Source organism: Crocodylus siamensis, chromosome 2, assembly GCF_052110815.1.
Source record: "Crocodylus siamensis isolate JL-2025a chromosome 2, ASM5211081v1, whole genome shotgun sequence".
NCBI classification, from domain to species: Eukaryota; Metazoa; Chordata; order Crocodylia; family Crocodylidae; genus Crocodylus; species Crocodylus siamensis.
Genome location: NC_143396.1, coordinates 67,005,739 through 67,027,797, shown reverse-complemented (window position 1 = coordinate 67,027,797; position 22,059 = coordinate 67,005,739). Strand labels below are relative to the sequence as shown.

Sequence of the window (22,059 nt, the reverse complement as noted above, 5' to 3'; positions counted from 1 at the left end):
CTTGATTATGTCTTTGTGTCTCAGGAGGGGAGGGGGAGGGAAGGGATGTGTGCTATTCACTGCTGCTACCGCTTTCTTATGATAAAAGTTCCAAGTTCAAGTTCCATACCAGGAATTAGATTATTATTATTATTATTATTTTCAAATACATATGGCCTTCACTGAGGTGGCAGTGTATCTGCTGACTTTTAAATCAAACTCTTTGTTAGCATGCTGGTGTAGGAAACTACTTCTACCTTTATTTATAATTGTCATAAACAGAAACCATGTGATTCTTTAAGTCTTTTTTAATGTTATAGCTAGATTTTTGCTAGGTAGATATCTTCATTCATATTATTATTTACATTATTTTTTTCTGTAACATTCTTGTTTTTTCCCTAATGTTTCCAATATTAATTGTAGCAACACTGAACTTTATCAGTTTTCCTTCTGGGAATAAAAAAAGCTATGGTTGGATTTTGAAAGGGGTCCTGTGTTTACCATATCTGTGATCTGGAATAATTCCAATTATGACTCATGGGGAGGAAATGCTTTTAATAGACTGTTATGATTTCCCCTGTTTGCAGAACAGCTAGTGAATTATAAGCTTATTGATGTAGGAAAATTTGTGTAAAAGAAATGATAATGCTTTGGGATTTTTCCATTCATTTTGGCTCGAGGACTTTTATTTAATTCAGTTATTGCACCTGTCTTTCTCACTGTTGTCAGCAACTTTTAACTTTTGTGAATTAAAACTTAAAAAGGTTGTCAGTAGGCAGCCCCTCAGCTTTTGTGCCATCTGGGTTGTACATGAAGTGATTTATAGGCCAGGGCAAGGGGAAGCAGAGCACGGATAGCTTCTATAACCTGTGTCCTGGGGAAGCTGTCCCTTTTAAAGTGCTGTGAGTACCACCCATATGGGCAGCATATCCACCATTTAAAGCCTGCTGGCTATGAACCAGTGCCAGGAATAACTTCCCCGGTCCCAGTGCTTTGCCATCTCCTGGCAATCTTCCATGGCTGCAGGGCCACCCAACTCCAGGTGGCCTTGCAGCTATGGCACAGCTGCCACCTGCCCTTCCTGTATCTCTTGGAAGATATGGAGTCATGTGGAAGAGAGGACAATTTTCCTGCCGCTGCAAGGGTACCTAGGCATGGTTATAAGCTCTAGAAGCCTTGCAGCTGCAGGAGAATTGTTATCCCGGTGGAATAGTAAGAGGGCAATGGGTAAGGACTCTTCTCTTATAGCAGAAACCACCCCCTGGCTCTGAGAAGGTTCCTGCCAGAAGGTCCTTCTGCCCATCCTGCCATCAGCTGATTGATGGGACAGGGGTGGGGGAGAGGAATTCTCCTGGGACTGGAACTCTCCTGGGCTCTGGGAGGGCTCCAGTCCTGCACCTGCCGCCCACTGCACTCCTCTGGTTCCTGGAGGCATGTATTAGGTGGGGACTCTTCTCTTCGGAGGAACCCTCCTGGAGTTCTGGGAGGGTTCCTGTTCCAGAAGAATATCTCCACTTTTGCCAGTCAGCTGATTGGTGGGATAGGGTCCTCACAGGGCTCCCTGACAGCCCACCCAGGGGAGAACTGTCAGGGAGTCAGTGGTTTTCATCTCTCCCTCTCCTCTGGAGAAGGATAGAGGGAGAGCAGAGGACTCTGGGACACTGGATGTCTCTCTCTCCTGAGAGAAGTGTACAGACATTCAAACTGGATTAGGTGGAAAAAGATCTTCCTCATATGTAACCAATCTAACTTGCAGAAGAGCCATTTTTCTCCTGCAAGAAAGTTCTTGGACACCTACATGATCTTTTTGTGCCAGGAGAAGGCTTTTCTCCCAGCACAAATGGAATATCTATATATGGCCCAAGCGGCTACTTGTTGACCAAGCTATGTGGAAACTTTCCCCATAAACATACAGGCTTTAGAGACAAGGTTTTTCATGGGAAATAATGCAAACTGATTTAATTTTGTCTTGCTCATGGACAGGGATCAGGACTTTGCTTCTTTCAGCCACAGAGAAAATGAACTATTGCCTAGCTGAATATGTAAAATTTCCAGAAATTCAGAATTCCTGTGACTTTATATAGTGTTGCAGTTATTACTGAATTGAAGAGAACCAAGATTAACATTAACTGAATATTAAGTTATTCAACTGATTATCACACCAAAAAGTCTGCTGTGCTGTTTCAATAGAATAACCCTTTTGAAGACATTCCTAATATGATGGATGAAATCTGAGAAAGAGACACAGTAATTTTAATGGTATTCATATTAGAGGGCATATTTTCTACCTCTAAATGATGTACAGTGAAGATTTGGGAGTATTTGGGACGTCTTGGGCACAAAAGATTTAAGTTTAATTTTAGCCATGAATGTAAAAATTTTAAAATGCTATTAATTTAAAATTATATCCCAATACGGTTAATATTTTATGTTTTATATATATCGGTTAATTAGGCAGTTAGTAAAGGAAGTGCTTTATAGAGAATTAAAAAGACCATGGATGAAACAGTATAGCTGTTCTAAAGTAGGTTGGTAGCTTATAACAGTTCATACCTGTGGTTCAGCTTCCAAGTTTATTTTGAAGGGATGCTGTTTGCCATCTTCTGAAACTTGTGGAGACCACAATTTAGTTTCTGCCCTATAAAAAAACAAAAAAAATCTCTCATTATCATAGTTCTTCAACATTCAAAATATAAGTCTGAAACTCTGCATGGTTTAAGTTCTAAAATCCTTTTGAATGTTGCAATATATGATATTTTAATGGATACAGGGTAACTTGTGTTGGTTTTGCATACTTATTATTCAGAAAGCTTACGTAACCTATATGTGCTAGTAAATGAAGTTATCTTATTCTAGAGATTATAGCTGACTTTAAAATTGCCCCTTCCAGACTTTAGTGGGGCAAGGAACAGGGTTTTTGTGGGATGTATTCTTCCATATTATCTTTCACCTGAGGCTCTCAAAACACCTTATAAACATAGCAAAAATCAGCCTAAAATCATTAATTTGTTGTCGTTATCATCAAATCCACTTTACAGTTTGGAAAATATAGAAAGATTTACAGCTACTTTTTAAATTCAGAAAAGTGAAATTTATTGATTCTGTTGCAAACTTAATCTGGATGTGTGGTTTTCTTAATTGTTTCAATGGACTGGGTAACTATATAAGTAGTAAGTTGCATAATAGTGGTAATTATGTGAAAAAAATTGGAATGCATATGCACATATTTTTACATTCTTAAGCATGTTATTGAAAGATAATACATCAGGTTAGCAACAGAGCCTGGAATAAATCAAAAAATGTCTGACTCCTAATCTTGTGCTATAGTCATTAGACAATTCTACCAAAAATACCTTTTCTAACTTGAAAGTCTAGTAATATGCCTAGTTGTAAAAGGGTAGTCTGATTACAACAGTTAGGGCCTCAGCCCTCTTTGATTAGTAGAAGTATCTGGGAAGAGGACCAGGTGTTTTCTATCAAGGGCTGAGAGAACTTGGCTGAAATAGAGAGAGAGGAGTGGGAAGTGAAAAATTTCTGATTCCTTTCAGCTTGTGTTGGGGAAAGTCTGTAGAGCTTTGATTTAGCCTATTTTTGAAAGTCATTTCTTTGAATTAATAAACCATATGTAGAGGGACTAACGGGGGTGGGGGGTGAGGAACTTTGTTGTGATGTGGAGTCTTTCTGAGCAGGGGAGCACGTCAGCAGTGCCACATGTGATGGAAAATCTGGGGTGATGATTGGTGCTTGGAAATGCAACAAAGCAGTTGTAGAAAAAAACCTGAAACACCTGAGAGCTGGTGGGTGTTTTTTGCTGGATTCCCCCCCACCATCTTCAAAGTAAAGAAGCAAAGGATGGAGGATGTTGTCTGTTTACTGGCAAAGAAGCAGAAGCAGCAGCTCTTTAAGGTATTCCTGCTGCACAGGAGGAGGTACAACTTGCTGGTCTAGAGCAGTGGTAGGGGGCTCAGTACCAGCAACTGCACTAGTTCTGCAGTGCCTGGACAAGCAACCTCTAGGGAGTCTCCCTGCATCTGAAGAGCATACTTTAGGTAAGTCTGGCTTTTTTGGCTGATGACGCTTATCCTGAGGTTCTTCTTTATACCTTTGAGTGAATGCCAGTTTTTTTTTGCAGGATAGGAGTCAATTCAGGTGCTCAGGATGCCCCTGTTACTGGTGGCAGAGACCTGGGCAGTGTACTAAATGTTATGTCAAACAGTCGCTTATTTTAGATGGTTAAGTCCAGGGATATTGTTACAAGATTCAAAGTGACTTCTGGGGGAGTGGGCATATACATAGTAGCCCAGTGGCTATTAAAAACAGTCCCTTAGGATGATTGGGACCTGTAAGAAGACTAGCTCCCAGGAGGAAGAGTCAAGGGCTAGGGACAGACATCATATACAAACCAGTTTAAGTGATCAGAATCTGGTTTAAACCTGTAATAGAAAAAAAGTTCAGTGTACACAAACTAGGTCAAAATAGCTGAAACCAGTATGAGACACTACATTCAACCAGGCTTATCAGACTCAACTGATTTGGGTCAAACCAGTTTATGTAACATCTGTTCCAGACACCTTCCTGGTTTAACTTAAACCAGACCCCTGACAACCCCCCCCAGCATCCCCATATGCTGTCTGGGCTGGGCTCTATGCTCCAGCCAAGTAGAGCTGGTGCTGTCTCTCTGCTCCCCAGCCTAAGCAGGGATAGGTAGGGGTAGGGGTCTGGCCAGAGAGGGGTCTAATTCCCCCTCCCCCATCCTGCTGGCAAGGACCCAAGATGAGTCTGCTGGGCACTCCCCCCTTGCTACTGCAATAGTGGGCTGGTGGGGGGGGGGGCAGGAAGGAGGTACTTCTCTCCTTATTCTGCTGCTTGTCCTGGGCATAAAGTAAGTGGCAGTGCCCAGGGGGCAGAGGGGGAAATAACTTCCTAACTCTGACAGGGGCTGCTGCCCTATCAAGGGCCTTCCCCTCCCCACCACAGCTGCAGTGGCCAAACACCAGCTGGCAGGGCCTCTTAGATGGGGGGCAGGGAGTGGGGGTATTCCTTTCTCCCTCTGGTGTCTGGCAGAGGAGGCAGGAGTGGGCTTATCCCACTGCTTGCCCTGTGCATGCAGTTGGCAGAAGCTGTGGTTGTGGTGGGCAGACCCCACTTCAGTCCCCTGGGGTCAGAGGGGGGATTAACTCCCCTGCCTGCCCCCTCTGCCTCAGGCTATGGTGCCCTACTGTTGCAGCAATGAAGGGGGAGTGCTAGGCAGACCCCAGCTTAGGTCTTTGCCAGTGGGTAAACCCCATGTGCCTGTATTTCATGAATGTATGTTCACTTCCAAATTGGTTCAATCCAGGCAGGTTAGACTAACCTGCAAAGGTTGAATCAATTCAGACTAGCTTTTTGAATATCTGTCCCTAGCCAACGGGGAAGAACTCTGGAGTTTAAGGAATGAAATGTTTCAAGCATCTGTAGTAAGGCAGAAGAGGGGTTCTTTTCTGCCCTAGGGATATGAGGAATGAGGTGCTCCTACACCTGGCAAGATGGAAACAAGGCAGATTTTTGCCAAAGTTGGCATCCTACAGATGTGGCTGGCAGAGTGCTTGAAGGAGCTGAAAGAAGCTGCAGTAACAGAACAAGAAACTTGTCTTATGCTACTAGATAAAGCTTCCTCCTGAAATTGTCCTGCAGAATTAACACATGGCTAAGGAAGATGTAAGTGGAAGTGACTGCATTAAAAGAAGAGGCAGTGCTGTGGTGAAAACCTTGCCTGGCCCCAAGATGTACACTAAGGGAGAAATCTGTTAATGTAGCAGGGATCCCTCTCAGGGCTTGGGGCCAGTCAGCTCTGTTTCCTATCAGATCCAGCTGGGAAAAGGGTTGGGTGTTTTCTGAGAAGAGCTGAGAGTCCAGTTAAGAGTCTGGTGCCTCTGACTAGCTCTGGAGTGTACGTATAGAGAGAGGCCTCTGGCTTACACAGGTTGGTTGTGAGAAGAAGTTTTGCTTTGGGTTGGTTTGAATCTTGTTTGAATTGGTGAGCTGTGCCTTGTAGAAGGAGCCTGAAAAAGTCTTGGTGTATGGTGTTACGGTGAAGTTGCATGTTACGCTTGGACCACACTAAGGATGCTTAAAAAATGAAAATGGGTTTGTTAAGGTCCTGGTGAAAAGGAAACGGCTGTCCATGCACATAATGAGGTACCTTTGAATTTTGAGGCAAAGCTGATGTGATGCTGCTTTAATTCTCTCCTGTGCATCATTGTGAGTCATGTTTTCTGTATTGTAGCCATCAATAGCCAGGATAACATCACCAGGACACAAATTAGCTGTTGAAGCCTTGCTTCCTGGAGTAATCTGAAAACCGGACAATTGGTTAACCACTTTTAGTTCAATTAAGGCCCCAAGCATGCTTATCAATTGGTAAAATAAGAAGTTTTAAATTTCACTCTTTGAATAAGTCTTGTATAATTTTACAAGCTTGGAAGATAAAATCTAATGCAATCTAATTTTCACACATAACTGCCTGCATAATTACAAGAATGACTGATTGAGTATACATTTCTCTAACTATTCCCTTCTGTTTGTCAATTAAGTCGTTACCTCTTGAGGTGGGGGGAGAGAGAGAGAGAGTGCAGCTTCATTGCAATTCCTAATTTTAATTTGGATAGTTCTTTCTTTTCTCTTCTAGGCTAAATAACTGCTGTCTTGTAACTTATCACTGTTTTAAATTCCACAATTCTTGTAACAAACTGCTCTTTATTTTCCTTTTCTAGATCTTTTCAGTCTCTGTAATTTCTTGAGTCTCTTCTTGAGTTTCTTCACTCTCTTGTAACTTCCTCCTGGCACACCTCTGTAGGCATGTGGCTGCATTTCCTGAATCAAAGGTAAAAGTGTGTTCACTTCTGTTTCAGTTTAATCTGTGCAGCTTAGTCTAACTTGCAAAGACTGAATTGATTCTATCTCAGGCTTTCTGACTGTTTGTACTTAGTCCAAAGCACTAAGTACAAAGCCTGACCCTGCAATTCATATTTGAACCAAACTTGGTTGGGTACTAGTGAATGTCTTGCTGGAAGTGGACTCCTGGATGGAAACCATGTTGGACAACACTGGTCCAGCAGCACTTAGAACCATTTTTAGGCTTCTATTTCTTTTTCCATCTTTTCTGCTTCGCTTTGCTTTTCTCTTTTTCCCCACATGAAAGTTACCTTTTTTTCATTGCTTTGTGTAAAATCTTTTTAACATTTAGGACTAGGTATACAATGGAAGAATTATATTTAAGGGCACAAAAAGGGAGACTAATTATAACTGCTACTTTTTCTTATAAGACTCTACATGCACTTTGTAGATGTCAGCTTTTCTACATATATCTAACCTGCTGTCATATTTCTATATACAGGTACTCTGATTCATACCACAAGAAAACTGTTGTAGTGACACTTCAAATCCCTGAACATAAGCCATTTTATAATGCCGTTCTAATGCATATGCATTACATCCTAACAAATTGTCAAGTTCAAAACCATTGAAAAACTTTTTTAAACTATTGCCCATCACTGGAGATGGAGCAAGCTGACCTGTTTTGCTTACTCAAAGGTCTCTTTCAGTTGCCAGGAAGAGAGCGAAACCAGGTTTTGATGGGAAGTCATTGAATGGGGGCCATGTCTGTCTGTACACGATATTCTTTCTTGCATTTCAACTAGAATCAATAGTTCCAAATATTAGAGGGATAGCTATATTATATCTTTTGCAAGCACCCCAGATCAACAAAATGGATGTAATTTTTACCCTCTCCTGCTTTCAGATGCCAAACAACAACAAACCACTAGAACAAAACCCCACCGAGCGCACAGATTTTTCTCCATTCTAACAGATTCCATAGATGCAAAGTCTCTCCCCATCATTCATATCATGATGCAGCATAACACTTTCTTTCATTGTGACACCAGTTAGGTAATTTCTCAAATATGTATTTAAATTTGAGGTAGTATTTACATATTTTGTTTGTTCTGTGTCTTGCACAAAACACCCTAACTTTGTGGTTGGTTTGCGTACCCAAAACCCATGGTGTAAATTTTAATTATTAAAAATATTCTAATCTCTCACTAGCATTTTAAATTATTTATATAAAAGTACTCATTACTTTTTTACACTTTAAATGGTACATAATAAAAATATATCTTCACCTCCTGCCATGTGACATTATTTACACTTGCATTGTATATAACTTAAGTAAAAGATGAGTGTGTGTGTGTGTATATTAGACTGGTGGGACAGAAGCCTGATTATGCTAGTGTGATTAGTTGTTCTGAAGTTTTAAGAAAGGGCTAGTACAAAGATATTTCAAGTATAATGATGCTAATTAAACATAAAGGGAGAGCTTTGTACTCCTACTAGGTTAGGGTTTTAATTTCAGTGGACAGGGTTTTTTTTGTTTTGTTTTTTTGTTTTTTGTTTGTTTGTTTTAAATCGGCTTCAATATCTATATCTTTTTTCTTTCCTTGATATGAGGAAAATGCTACTTCTCTGGATCAGCTCATTAGCTGCTGTCTCAGTCAGGGCTGTATTAAGGCATAGGCAAATTAGGCACATGCCTAGGGCTCTAAGTGAAGAAGGGGCCCAGTTGTGTTTATTTTACATATTGAAATCTGAATGTATGTGTGTGTGTGGGGGGGAAGTAATATACAACTTCATTTTCAGCTGTGGGCCCATGAGTTTGTTTGCTTAAGGCCCGCTAAAGGGTTAATCTGGCCCTGGTCTCAGTTACTGAATATCAGGGAGCAATGAGGAGCTTCATGTCCATCTTCTGTTCCTTGGGAGTGTGGAAGGTAGTGATTGGTGCTGCATTGTGTGTATGCTGATGGAGACAGACTTCCCCCCCACCAGCTCCTCAGATATTGTCTGGCCCTGTCTCTCAACTCTGTTTATACAGCTGCTAGACCTGACTTGTTTTATTAGCTTTATGGAGCACAGCTCCTGAGAGAAATATGGAAAGGTACCCTTTGGGTTCTGCAGGCACAGAGATTGAGCAGAAAGGCCAAAAAATTCAGAAATGAAGTCCCCTGTTGAATACAGAGGAGAAGAGAAAACACTCAAGAGCATTGAGGGGGGGAAAAAGTGAAGATGGAGGACAGCTGCCTTGGGAAGAAAGGTTAAGGCCAAAAAAAAAAAGAAGGAAAAACACTACTTGTATTCTTCATAGTGTCTAGTAGTCCTACTGATTGATTAGGGCCTCACTGTACAAAGTGTTGTATTAATACAAAACAAAAAATCCCATTTCTAGAAAGATTGAAATAAAAGATGAGATGGTCAGGGGAGACAATGTAGCAATGGGAGGACAGGGCATTCTGAAAGGGAGTGGGACACGCCAATTATGTAACTCTTTCTCTCTCTATGTAATCCTCCTCCATACAATTTTTCTCTCTTAGGCTTCTTGTGCTCACCTTCAGGGCCCTTCAAAGCTCAGCCTTCCCTACAGCTGCTCCTGTCTTTTATCACAATAGCAGTATGGGCTACTTGTCTATCTGCTGCTTCTGTAGCTCCCTCAAGACTTTTTTTTTTTTTTTCCTTGTCACTCCTTGTGCTCTATAATTACTTCAGATATAAAATTGCTCGCTAAGGTTCTAGTTTTAAATGTATTTTCCTAGGAAAGGACAGATTAAGCAAGTCTTGTACTCCGTTAATTTCAAAATTCTACTACAGATTTTCTGTTTTTTATACTTTGTTAGAAGGTTCCTCTCCTTTTTCAATAGGTAACATTTATTTACCCAGATGTGGTATGGCTTTCTTCAATTACTTACTTTGGGGAGAGGTTTTTTTAGTTCCTGGACTTCATTTAATTTTTCTACTGATTTTTCTTTTTGTAAATTTCTCTGGAATGTAGAATTTATGGCCACATTATTAGAATCCATCTCTTCTGAATGGGAGGGGTGGGGCAGTCTGCTTGCATGTTGCAGAGAGACTGGGCATAGATAAAATAAGATCAATGTATGTATTAATGGAAACTCTAGAACCCCATATTAAAACATTTAGGTCCTGAAAAATGTCAGATTTGAATATGTTATCTTGTGCTGCTTTCGATATAATATTAAAACTTATCCTTAAATATTTTAACATGTTTTTAAACTCTTGGAATATGCTATTGTTTTCTTTCCCTCAACACATGCTCTGACAAGTCCTTCTTGCATGGTTAAGACCTTACTAAAAAGCAAATTAAAACAATCCTATAGACTTCAATTGGTGGACTTTGAATCAATTTCATAGAGATTGTATTGATTGTAAACAACTTAATTCCCAATAATTGTGATGGTTGGCTTCATTACTCCTCATTAGTTTGCTGTTGGTTTCTTTTTATGGCTTTATTTCCTCCTAGCAAACCCATTTAGTTAGCTTCTATTCTTAGTTCATCTGGATTATTGTACTGTGTGGGGTTTTTTTTTTTTTTTTCTTACATTTGCTTGAAATGCTCAAGAAAGTTAACTTGCTGCATTTTGGTTTGGGAAATCACAGATGGATTTTCGAGATGACATCTGTTCTCTAGACAGGTGTATGATGTTCCCCTGTAGCTTTGTGTATCTCTGCAGCACTAATGAAGGTTCTCTCTTATTGAATAAGGATTATAGCCAGCTGCAGTTACATTTGCCTAAGGATTTAACTCAAATGGCTAATTGGAAAAATGTGGTAAACTATCAATCTCTAATTACTAATTTAATGTTTAACAGCTATTATTAAGAAATAGCTTTTTTGTTGTACGGTAAGCTGAAATATGATTGAATTGATGATAATTTATATTATGGAAATTTTAAGTGAGCAGGATAACTTACGCTCTAGGCCCTAATGCATACTACCTCCAGAGAAGATCTTCGTGCTTGCCAACTTAGTCAATCCGGTTAGTATATTTTACAGGATTTATCTAAGATAATTATAATAACATATATTTATAAATGTAACTTATAAATATATTTAATCTGATTAGAAGGAAAGGTTCATTAATATCAAATGGATATAGTAATTAAAATTCCTGAGCTTTAGCCCATTAAAAGTAAATTTATTTTTTAAATATAAATCTTGTATAAGATCAGTAGTTACTACTTGAAATGCATGATTAATAGGTACTGACATCATGCTATAAACCAGCAGGTTCTTGTCTCATAGGCCATTCTGTAGGTATGAGTCAATAGCAAAATTATTTATTCCTTAGAGAGTTACTATAAATGTAACTTGTGCTTTGTTAGCACGACTTTTACATCTCAATTCACCTAATCTAAACAAAGGGAAAATATAAACCAGGCACTGCTAAAATATTTTTCTTTGGAGATAATGGAAACTCTTTTCTCCTGTTAAGTCCATAAAAGGCAATGAATATCCCAAAGCAACCAGTCACTTTTTTTCTTTTTTTCCTTCAATGTGTTCGGTCTCCAAAACATTTATGCTATGTAGAACAAAGTTTTGTTGTATAAGTTTGTTTTTGTCAAGCAAATTAGGAGCGTTAAATTTTAAGGGCAAAACTGAGGTCTTTGTTTTGCTAATATAAGTTGGGGAAAAACGGTCAGCTTAAATGGAGTTATTCCAGCCTTATAAAAGCATAATTTAGGGTAAATTTTACTGCCTAGAGTTTTTGTAAACTCCTGTTGGAGGCACTTTTACAGCAATACATCATTGGTGACATTTACTCTTCAAAGCTTTAATATAATACATAGATATTAGACATATTCTGAATTGCAGTGAAGTACCTTTTAAAATAGGCTAATGATTTGGAAGTGAGTAATGAGAAACATTTTCAGTATGTGCAAGTACTTTTACAAGATAAAGAATACCTATTCTTATTTTTGACATGCATCAGGAAAAGCCTTGTTCAGCAGTATACCACTATACCTAATGGGCTGGAAATACTTTTTGCTACTTCTGTAGGACTGGAAAACTGATAGTTTTTGTGTGATGCTCTCATTAAGTAACAGCCTCCTAAGCAAATACCATTTTTCAAGTTAATGTGTTAGAATCCATAAAAAGAAGAGGGTTTGGCTTCTGAATGTTCTTAAAAACAATCCCCACCTCCCCCCTGCCAAAGCAACAAAAAATAACCCAAAACAAAAGAACCATGAGAGTGTTAACTAGCCCTAAAATCCACTAGGTACAGTAGTGTATTTCTTTCTTCCTTGTTCAAAGCAGAATAACTTCCTAATAAATCACTGTTCTGAACCAAGTGAAAATTTTTATACTTCAAAGTTTCTCACTCCTTCTGCGGCCAAGCAGCTGGTGTTGAATTGGTTAACTAAGCTTCTTGCATTGAAAACTCGTGTCTGAGCTGATATGAAGATAGCATACAAACTTCCAGCCAGGAGGAGCAGCTGCTAAGTTTTCTTCTCTCCCAAGAATCACATGGGCCAGTTACTGCAGTTGAGAGCTGCAGTGTGGCCAGAATCTTAAACTGGTCTCAAGCTCCCTCACATCTCGCACTGATGGGTGAAAATCGAAATGCATTAAGAAATTGCACTGCCCTCTTACCTTGCCTGTACCCCCCTGACACTGCAGCATTGGAGGTTCATTTTACAGGTGTCAGCAGGACTGTGTGTAGCCCCTTTTGCTCAAAATCCACATAAACATTTTATACAAAATGTATTCATATCACTTTTAACTAACTCCCTAAACTTGCACAGGACTAAAGACATCTTGCAGCAAGCTGTGCTTCATTTACATCTTCCCAACCCGAGGAAAACTAAAGAGCAAAAATTGAAATAAATGTTAAAATAATAAACAAACAGCAAATGGAAAAAAGGACATACCCTGGTTATGATTAAAGGCTGGTTAAAATCTATCCCGCCTGACAGTCTGAATCCCCAAGGTGCAGGTCCTGGGAGAATAACGTTCTGTGGCATTGTGAAGAAGCTTTTCTGAGAGTTGCTGTTCTCTTGCCCTTAGCTCAGTGAGAGTTACTGGAGGCTGAGCTGTAGGAGTAATGGGCCTGTCAGCAGTGTCTTTGCTGGACAGGGCTGCACACCCTTTAAACCCTTAAGAAGGTTTTTCTCCCCCCCACCAGCTTCAGGAACTCCACTTTATCCCTGCTCCTGTGTGACGTCACCCGTCCCTTGTCTTCTCCACCCCCAGGGGGAGTATTGGCTTTGGACAAATAAAGTCTGGACACTGCAGAGTTTTTCGACCAACATATCAGCTTTATTTGCTGCTTCACAGCTTAGTGCCCAGTCCAGCGTTTGGTAAGCTTCAGGTTACAGCTTCCTATTTGTCTCTTAAAGCAACCCGGCCTCAGAGTTGATGTTATAATTGCATCACTTCATTGTGCTTGCCTTAATCATACAATGCTCCTCCCCTCCTTTCCATGCCATCCTAAAAATATTTCTGGTTAACTGGTTAAGCAGTGTGTTGATATTTGAATCTCATGAATCTTTACTTTGTATTTTGGGCAAGTTTTAATATAACCACTTACCTCTCTACAGAGTCTTTTCAGCCCTACCTTTGAATATTTCAGCTTTTAAGTCTCAAAGGGTGTTCAATGATAAAATGTTTCTGCTGGCTTGGAACACTTCACTAAAGTCACAGATGCTTCTTATCCTGGGAAATATAAATAGGACTGTTGTAATAATCAACAGCCCACAGAGGAAAGCTTGTACTCTGAAGTTATGTGGGTGTCTCCAATTTGTGCTTGGTGCTGCTGCTTACCCTGGTTGCCTCTTGATTCTCTTGTATCAGCTAAGGTTTTGATTCTAATTCTCTGCTGTATTGCTGCATGTGTTTCTTTTGCACTTAATCCCAAAGAGTGAGTGAAGGTGTTCTGGTGGTGGTGGTGGTATGGTTCTGTCATCCTAAAATAGATTTCCATTTATTTCAAATAGTTGCAAATTTGAGAGTGCTGCCATTGTTCCACGTATACATTGTATATGGTTTTTTAGGGGTGTGTGAAGTGGGCCCCATTTGATTTTTGGATTCGGCCTGAATCGGGGACAGTGATTTGATTAGTTGATTCGGATCACTGTCCCTGATTTGGCCAAATCCTGTATCTGAAGATTCAATGCTGATTCAGAGTATCAGTGATTTGGCCATAGACACAGCTTTAAATGTTTTTTCTACATACCTCAAGGTACCAGTGAGGCTTGCAAATGCTGCGATGCTGGGGCATGTGGAGTGTCCCACAGGTGCATGTGTGTTTGTGTGTGGGGGAGGGGGGGCCCTCCACATGCTTGGCAGTGGACTGGAAGTACTTCCAGGTCCTCTGGGGAGTGTGCCAGGCCCCCCACAACCCCCAACTTGGCAATTGGCTGCAGGGGGAGCCTGGGTGCCTCCCCAGACTCAGGAGGCCCCAGTCACTGGGCTGGGGGCGGGTCCCCCAGCATGATCCCCAGCAGGCCCGGAAGTGGACCAGAAGTGCTTCTGGTCCACTTCCAGGCCTGCTGGGGAGCACACTGGGGAGTCCCCTGTGCTCCTGTCGGACAATCCATGTACCCCAGTGTAGCAAGTGGCCCATGAATTCTGCAACCTAGAGGTATGTAGAAAAAAACATTTAAAGCTGTCCGAATCACCAAATCTCTCTGAATCAATTTGGAGAGTTCAGATTCAATTCAGCAAGACTAAAGGGTCTCCTTGATGGACTGGCCCACGCTAACATCCTAAGGGATAGCCAGCATGGGTTTGTTGAGGGTTGGTCTTGTTTGACCAATCTCATTTCCTTCTATGACCAGGTGACTTATCACCTGGACAAGGGAGAAGAGATTGATGTCATATATCTTGACTTCAAAAAAGCCTTTGATCTGGTATCCCATGATCACCTCTTGGCCAAACTGGCCAGTTGTGGTCTTGGCTCCACCACGATCCGCTGGCTGGGAAACTGGCTCCGTGGTCGGACCCAGAGGGTTGTAATTGATGGCAGTCACTCATCGTGGTGCCCTGTGACCAGTGGGGTCCCTCAAGGCTCTGTCCTGGGACCCATCCTGTTCAACATCTTCATTAATGATGTGGACATTGGAGTCAGGAGTGGACTAGCCAAGTTTGCCAATGACACCAAACTTTGGGGCAAAGCATCCACGCCAGAAGATAGGCGGGTCATCCAGGCTGACCTGGACAAGTTCAGCAAATGGGCGGACGAGAACCTGATGGTGTTTAACACCGAAAAATGCAAGGTCCTCCACCTTAGGAGGAAAAACCTGTAGCATCCTTATAGGCTCGGCAGTGCTACGTTGGTTAGCACTACAGAAGAAAGAGACTTGGGGGTTGTTATTGACCACAAGATGAACATGAGCCTGCAATGCGATGCTGCGGCTAGTAAAGCGACAAAAACGCTGGCTTGCATCCACAGGTGCTTCTCGAGCAAATCCTGGGACGTCATTCTCCCCTTGTACTCGGCCTTGGTGAGGCTGCAGCTGGAGTACTGCGTCCAGTTTTGGGCTCCACAATTCAAAAAGGATGTGGAGAAGCTTGAGAGAGTCCAGAGGAGAGCCACGCGCATGATCAGAGGTCAGGAAAACAGATCTTACAATGACAGGCTGAGAGCCATGGGACTCTTTAGCCTGGAAAGGCACAGGCTCAGGGGTGATCTGATGGCCACCTATAAGTTTAGCGGGGTGACCACCAGGATCTGAGGGAACGTCTGTTCACCAGAGCGCCCCAAGGAATGACGAGGTCGAACGGTCACAAACTCCTGCAAGACCGCTTCAGGCTGGACATAAGGAAGAATTTCTTTACTGTCCGAGCCCCCAAGGTCTGGAACAGTCTGCGAGCGGAGGTGGTTCAAGCACCTACATTGAACACCTTCAAGAGTAAATTGGATGCTTATCTTGCTGGGATCCTATGAGCCCAGCTGACTTCCTGCCCTTTGGGCAGGGGGCTGGACTCGATGATCTCCCGAGGTCCCTTCCAGCCCTAGTGTCTATGAAATCTATGAAAGTTCAGAGATTCAGCCACCGAATTGGGCCAAATCTCCACTGAATCGAATTGGGAACCGAAGCTTTGCACAACCCTAATGTTTTTTCCCTCATAGCTTTTTCTGATGCTTCCACTAACAGTTTAGCCCTGGTATTAACTACACAAGATTAGTAGAGATTCTATTGCAGTCAGATACAGTTAATTGATTAGACAATTGGTCAATGGAAGATTTGCCTGAAACTGAGCAAATTTGGATAGGGATTTAAGGATTTGGCCTAGTAATAATTACCTTTCTAAAGGCTCTGAAAAGTTCTAACAGAAGGAGCTGCCTTTGCTTTACTATGTCCTGCTCCTTTTTCTCCAGAGTGGTACTTGAACTTGGATGGGCCAGGAGAAGCTGTAGGTGAGCTGGAAGAGTGGGTAGGGGTACATATTATCATCATCTGACTTGGGGAATGTTTTCTTGTAACTATCCTGCTGAACATCCAAGACAGCCTGAAATGAGCAAAAGGGAGGTGATAAATGATGACAGATCCCCAGGCCTTGAGCAACTTAGTTGGTGGCTCAACAGACTTTTCTACAAGGAGTTCTACTGTGGCCCCTCTTAATAGGATGATAAATGTAAGGGAAGGAAGGTGAAATGCACACATAATACTCCAACACAAAGTTGACAGACATTATGCACTTGAATTCTGATTTGCAGCCCATCAGTGTATGATCTCTAAGTGAAAGAATTCATATCCAAGCCAATATGATCTGTTTTGAAAGAGGCTTTGTTTTTGTAGAGATTATCTATAAAATATCTTATTAAAATCTCACAATTTGAAAGCTACTAAATTCCCTTCATCTACTAAGTTTTTTATATTTATAAAATACTGTTCCTTTTTAAAGATAACTTTTTGTCTCTTTCTAAGTAAACCCACACATTTTGCTCATAGCTTTGGTATGTTTTGATATTTATACTCTAATCTGTTTGTTGAGACTGAAGCTAGGCCTATTGGCCAGAAATCACCAGCGTCATTGATTCCCTCTCTGTCCTTATTCATTAGTAGGACTCCTTTTGTTTTTAACATTCCTTTTTTCTCAGTTTGTTTGCAAAAGCAGTCTTACTTCCTTAATATCTTTGAACTTCATTATGCTTGGGTTTTCTCCTGGTCTCTTCGTTTACCAACTTAAGTAATTTTACTACTTTTTGTGTGTGCATGTTTCACACAGATCCCATGGTAATCATCTTGGGCAAAGACGGTCTGAGTTTGCATGTAGATATTTGTATATTCAAAATTTCAACAGATTTGGGCTTTGTTGGATGAACAAGGGGTACGCAGCCTTTCATGCCTGTAAAGGGATTTGGGGTATTTTTACCCTTAGAACCTAAAATAGTGATTTATGAAGTGAGTTGTTCTTTCCTTGAATTTCAGTACTTTCATCCATTTTTTTCCATGCTTATACATTGTTTCTTATTTTTCTTAAATGTAATTATTTAAAAAAAAAATCTGTAGTGCATATGGTACTGCTGTGATCTCTGACCCTGCTCCTGAATATGGCTGATATAAGTTGGTCTTGAATCCTTTATTTTCAACATTCTCAGTCCCAACTGTAAGACGTCAGTCCAGTATCGCTTTTGGCATGATTGGATTATGTGTTTTTGCATTATGTAACTGATATCATAATCCCTTTGATATGTTTTTGGCTGCCTATCGGATATCTGTATTGTTAATATTCTATGCAACTAGAGTGCCCTGTAGTTTTTAACATCTCAGAGCTTGGTCTAGGAATCTCTTTGTTCTGTCCTCCCTCATTCCACAGTAATCAGCAGATGATCATGCCAGCTAGCTTTTTAATCCTTTGTATCTTTCTCTAAAGGATCCAACCATGATGGCCTTTACTATTCAGTGATGATATTACTATTGTTTATATCATGCCCATAAGCACAGTAAGCATGCTGGAGAAAACATACAGAAAATGGGGTCCCTACCTAGTTTACATTCTAATTGCCAATGAGTTTTTAACAGACAAGTAGGGGTATAACAACATTACATAGATGTGCAAGAAGTTGAGCACATCACAAAAATGAGATGATGCAGTTTCCCAGTCACGGGGTATGCAATTCTTCTTGTTTTAGTATGAAATCACTCCTCTCCTGAACACCACATGTTGTACTGTCCTTCCATTTTTCTTCTATTAATTTCTTCCACGTGGCTCTTCTTTTGTATAATGATTCTGTCTTTTGGTTTAACTTGCATGGGAGGAATACATTCTAGTTTACACACATTACAGATCCTCTTCTTCCCCAGCCTTTCTAGTTAAATCTTCTTCATCAAGTTCAAGTTCAGTCTTGAAAGTCTTTTATCCTTTTCTGGATCCTGCACACTTCTTGTAGAAGAATATGGGAATTGCCAAACCAGGTCAGATCAGTAGTCTTCTTATTTCTGATGGGTCCGGTGCTAAATGTTTCAAGAAACCCTATAATAGACAGTTATGTAACAAATTGCTTATCTGGGAATCTTTTTCCTAACTTGGAACAGTGAGTGTACGTATACACTGTCTCCCTCTGCCCTGCCCCCAGTGTTCTCAGGGAGAGATGCTCTCACATCTTGCCGACATACTTCTGTGTTTATGTATCAACCCTGTGTAACTGATCCATAACTATTTCCCAGGGATACTGCTGAGCATGGAAGTCCCACAAAAAGGCACATGGGGCACTCCTGGAGCAGCTTCCCTTCTACATTTTGGATTTGCTGGGAGTGGATCAGTGGGTATAATGGTTCCTTTTTTCTTCTCTTCTCTTTAGAAGCCTGCTGAGTGATCCATAGTGTCAGGGGATCTGGATGGTTGACATCTAATCTGTTTAGGGAGATGTCACGCAGTAGGAGTGACCCAGGATAATTCAGGATATCTGTAATGAGTATCCTTCAGTGCTCACACTGGCCTTTTCAGATCCTTTACATCACTATTTAGAGAAGGAGATCGCAGCCTTCTAAACATTTATATTTAGGCTATTGCTTAGAGAAGGGCTATCAAACTCATGCAGCCCTCAGGGCTGGATCTAGTTTGCACGGTTTCTTGCAGGTTGGATCTGGACATACCTCCAGCCATGAGATGAGCAGCAGCATGGGGGTGTTAATTCAGCTGCAGCTCATCTTGCCGCCATAATATATCCCAAACAGGGCTCTTTATCCTTAATTTCAGTGATGCAGGATCACTGGCACGGCTTTATGAGCGCTTGTGGTGCCAGAGGACTGGAAGAGGGCCAACGTGGTTCCCATCTTCAAAAAGGGGAAGGAGGAGGACCTGGGAAACTATAGGCCAGTTAGTTTTACCTCGATCCTAGGCAAGCTCTTTGAGAGAATTATTCTGGTGCATATCCACGAAGGGTCAGCAGGGGAGATTATGTTTAGGGCAATCAACACGGGTTCATTAGTGGCAGGTCCTGTCAGACCAACCTGGTGGCCTCCTATGACCAGGTCACCAAATCCTTAGATGCAGGGGTAGCAGTGGAGATAATCTTCCTGGACTTCCGGAAGGCTTTCGACACTGCCTCTCACCCTGTTCTCATTAAGAAACTGGGGGACTGTGGTGTCGACACCCACACAGTCAAATGGGTCGCCAACTGGCTGGAGGGCCGCACCCAGAGAGTGGTGGTGGATAGGTCATTTTCAGCCTGGAGGGATGTGGGCAGTGGGGTTCCACAGGGCTCGGTCCTCAGGCCTGCACTGTTCAGCATCTTCATCAGTGACTTGGATGATGGGGTAAAAAGCACTCTGTTCAAACTTGCTGATGACACTAAGATGTCGGGGGATGTGGGCATGCTAGAAGGGAGGAATAGGCTCCAATCGGACCTAGACAGGCTACAGGGGTGGGCGGATGAGAATAGGATGGGATTCAACACTGACAAGTGCAAAGTGATGCACCTGGGGAGGAAGAACCAGCATCATACCGACAGGCTGGGGAACTCCCTTCTCATCAGTGCAGAGGCAGAAAAGGATCTTGGAGTCGTCGTTGACTCCAAGATGAACATGGGCCGGCGGTGTGGGGATGCAGTCAGGAAGGCCAACCGTATCTTGTCATGCATCCACAGATGCATCTCAAGCAGGTCCAAGGAGGTGATCCTCCCCCTCTGCGGCACTGGTCAGGCTGCAGCTGGAGTACTGCGTCCAGTTCTGGGTGCCACGCTTCAAGAGGGATGTGGACAACACAGAGAGGGTCCAGAGGAGGGCCACTCACATGATGAGGGGGCAGCAGGGCAGGCCCTATGAGGAGAGGCTATGGGACCTGAATCTGTTCAGCCTCCATAAGAGAAGGCTGAGGGGGGATCTTGTGGCCTGTTACAGACTAGTCAGAGGGGATCAGCAGGCACCGGGGAAGTCCCTGTTTCCCCGAGCACTGCCAGGAGTGACCAGGAATAACGGTCAGAAGCTGGCAGAGGATAGATTTAGGCTAGATATCAGGAGGTGCTACTTCACTGTCAGGGCGGCTAGGATGTGGAACCAACTTCCAAGAGAAGTGGTGCTGGCTCCTACCCTGTGGGTCTTTTAAGAGGAGGCTCAATGTAGAGCTTGCTGGGGTCGTTTGACCCCAGTACTCTTTCCTGCCATGGCAGGGGGTCGGACTCAATGATCTACTCGGGTCCCTTCTGACCCTAGAAACTAAACTATGATGCAATTTTCAATTAATTCCCCAGCCCCTCTAAGAGCCCCATGGTCCAGACTGAAATGTCTCCATAGTCTGGATCTGGCCTGTAGTCAATATCTTCAATTACCCTTGTAACAGACATTTACAAAACAAACTGCCTATGTAGGAAGTTGCTTCTTAAGTCAGAACACTGAGTGTTTGTGTATGCCTGGCTTTAGATCAAGATCTTCTGAGAAATGTGGGTGCCTAAGGAGGAGTTGCTTGCTTCCCATGGTGTTTGGCAGTAGTTGTCCCAGATAATACTCTTCACATCTGGTTCTAGTTATGTTGAATTAAAGCAGATTTGATTGAGAAGTTTTATTAAAAGAAAGCAGAGAATTCATAAAATAAGAAGATACGAACCAACTGTATGATTACGCCTCACAAAACTAGTCTTAAGCTAAAGTGACAGAATACTAAAATAATATCTGCTACATACAACTGTCCCCTTATTACTCCCCAGTATCAACTGCTCAGTTATTTAAAAAAAAACAACAAACCCTGAGTGAAATAAAGGCATCTGCCTATACAAAGTGGTAGTCTTCAGAATGTGGCGAGGCAAACCTTCTTGCTGAAAAAGGAAAGCAAAAGAAACTCATGAACTAGTTTTAGGATGGGAAGGAAGATATGCTCTAGAGCAGTAGTTCTCAACCTCTTTTTGTACCAGGGCCCATTTGTAAACATTGATGGCAAGCCCCAGCCCCCCCAGTGTGTGGGATGGGGGTTGTGTGTGGGGCATAGGGGGGTGCCAAGCAGCCACTTGCAGGCTGGAACTCTGCCAGCCTGCTAGGGGAAAGCCACCATTTCCCATGTTTTTATCCATTTAAATGATGATCTATTTTTAGAATTTGATCCATTTTTAAAGCTTGTTTGTGACCCTTTCATATATTGTTGTGACCCATGGGTTGAGAAATGATGCTCTAGAGGGGCTGGCAACCTATGAGCTGGGTCTGAAAGCCATAGGAATACTTGGATCTAGCCTGTAGATATGGGGCTTTGGCAGCATTTGGATGCAGGGAGTTCCTTCTGCAGATTCTCTCCCCTGCCATGGAGAAAAGTGCTGTATTCACTTTCCCCACGACACCAGGGCAACCAAGTGGCAGTGGCAGTAGGGTTCTAGTGCCTGCCTATCCATCTGCCTCCAATTTGGGCTGGTTATTTTGACCTGCAGCTGCTAAAAGTTGCCTACTTCTGCTCCAGACTGCTAGTAGGGCTATGCAAAGCTTAAGTCACTGATTTGATTCAGCCCAATTTGGCAGCTGAATCTCCAAATCCAAATCAAACCGGGAGACCCTTTTAATCTCTCTGAATTGAATTGGAACCCTCTGCATTGATTTGGAGAGATTCAATAGGAAATTTGGTCATCACACTAGATGACAAAGCCAACATATTTAATGTTTTCTTTGCCTCCATTTTCCTGAGCAGGGACTGGAACAGTCACCCCTCTCCCTGGGCCCCCCTTAAGCCCCAGGGAGGAGCACCTAGGTCAAGGGTTAGTGAGAAACTAGTTGGGGAACTTCTGGAAGGTCTGGATGTATTCAAATCAGCTGGTCTGGACGATCT

At 42.1% G+C, this 22,059-nt stretch overlaps 1 protein-coding gene across 8 annotated transcripts in view; it reads right to left on the bottom strand.

Annotated features, from left to right (window-relative positions):
- The window catches only part of PDLIM3 (PDZ and LIM domain 3), a 31,004-nt gene extending 17,930 nt beyond the window's left edge, over positions 1-13,074 (bottom strand). For 2 of the 8 annotated variants that reach the window (XM_090036081.1, XM_090036080.1), the window contains exons 1-3: positions 12,738-13,073; positions 6,161-6,312; positions 2,533-2,617 (exon numbers count right to left, since the gene is read on the bottom strand). In XM_090036081.1, the coding sequence (XP_089892207.1) occupies positions 2,533-2,617; positions 6,161-6,312; positions 12,738-12,830 (330 nt within the window). In that variant the 5' untranslated portion in view covers positions 12,831-13,073. Of the gene's footprint in view, positions 1-2,532; positions 2,618-4,382; positions 4,413-6,160; positions 6,313-12,737 lie in introns of all 8 variants that reach the window. The other 6 variants (XM_090036077.1, XM_090036074.1, XM_090036073.1 and 3 more) reach the window with 6 other exon arrangements.
- Positions 13,075-22,059: the final 8,985 nt, after the last annotated feature.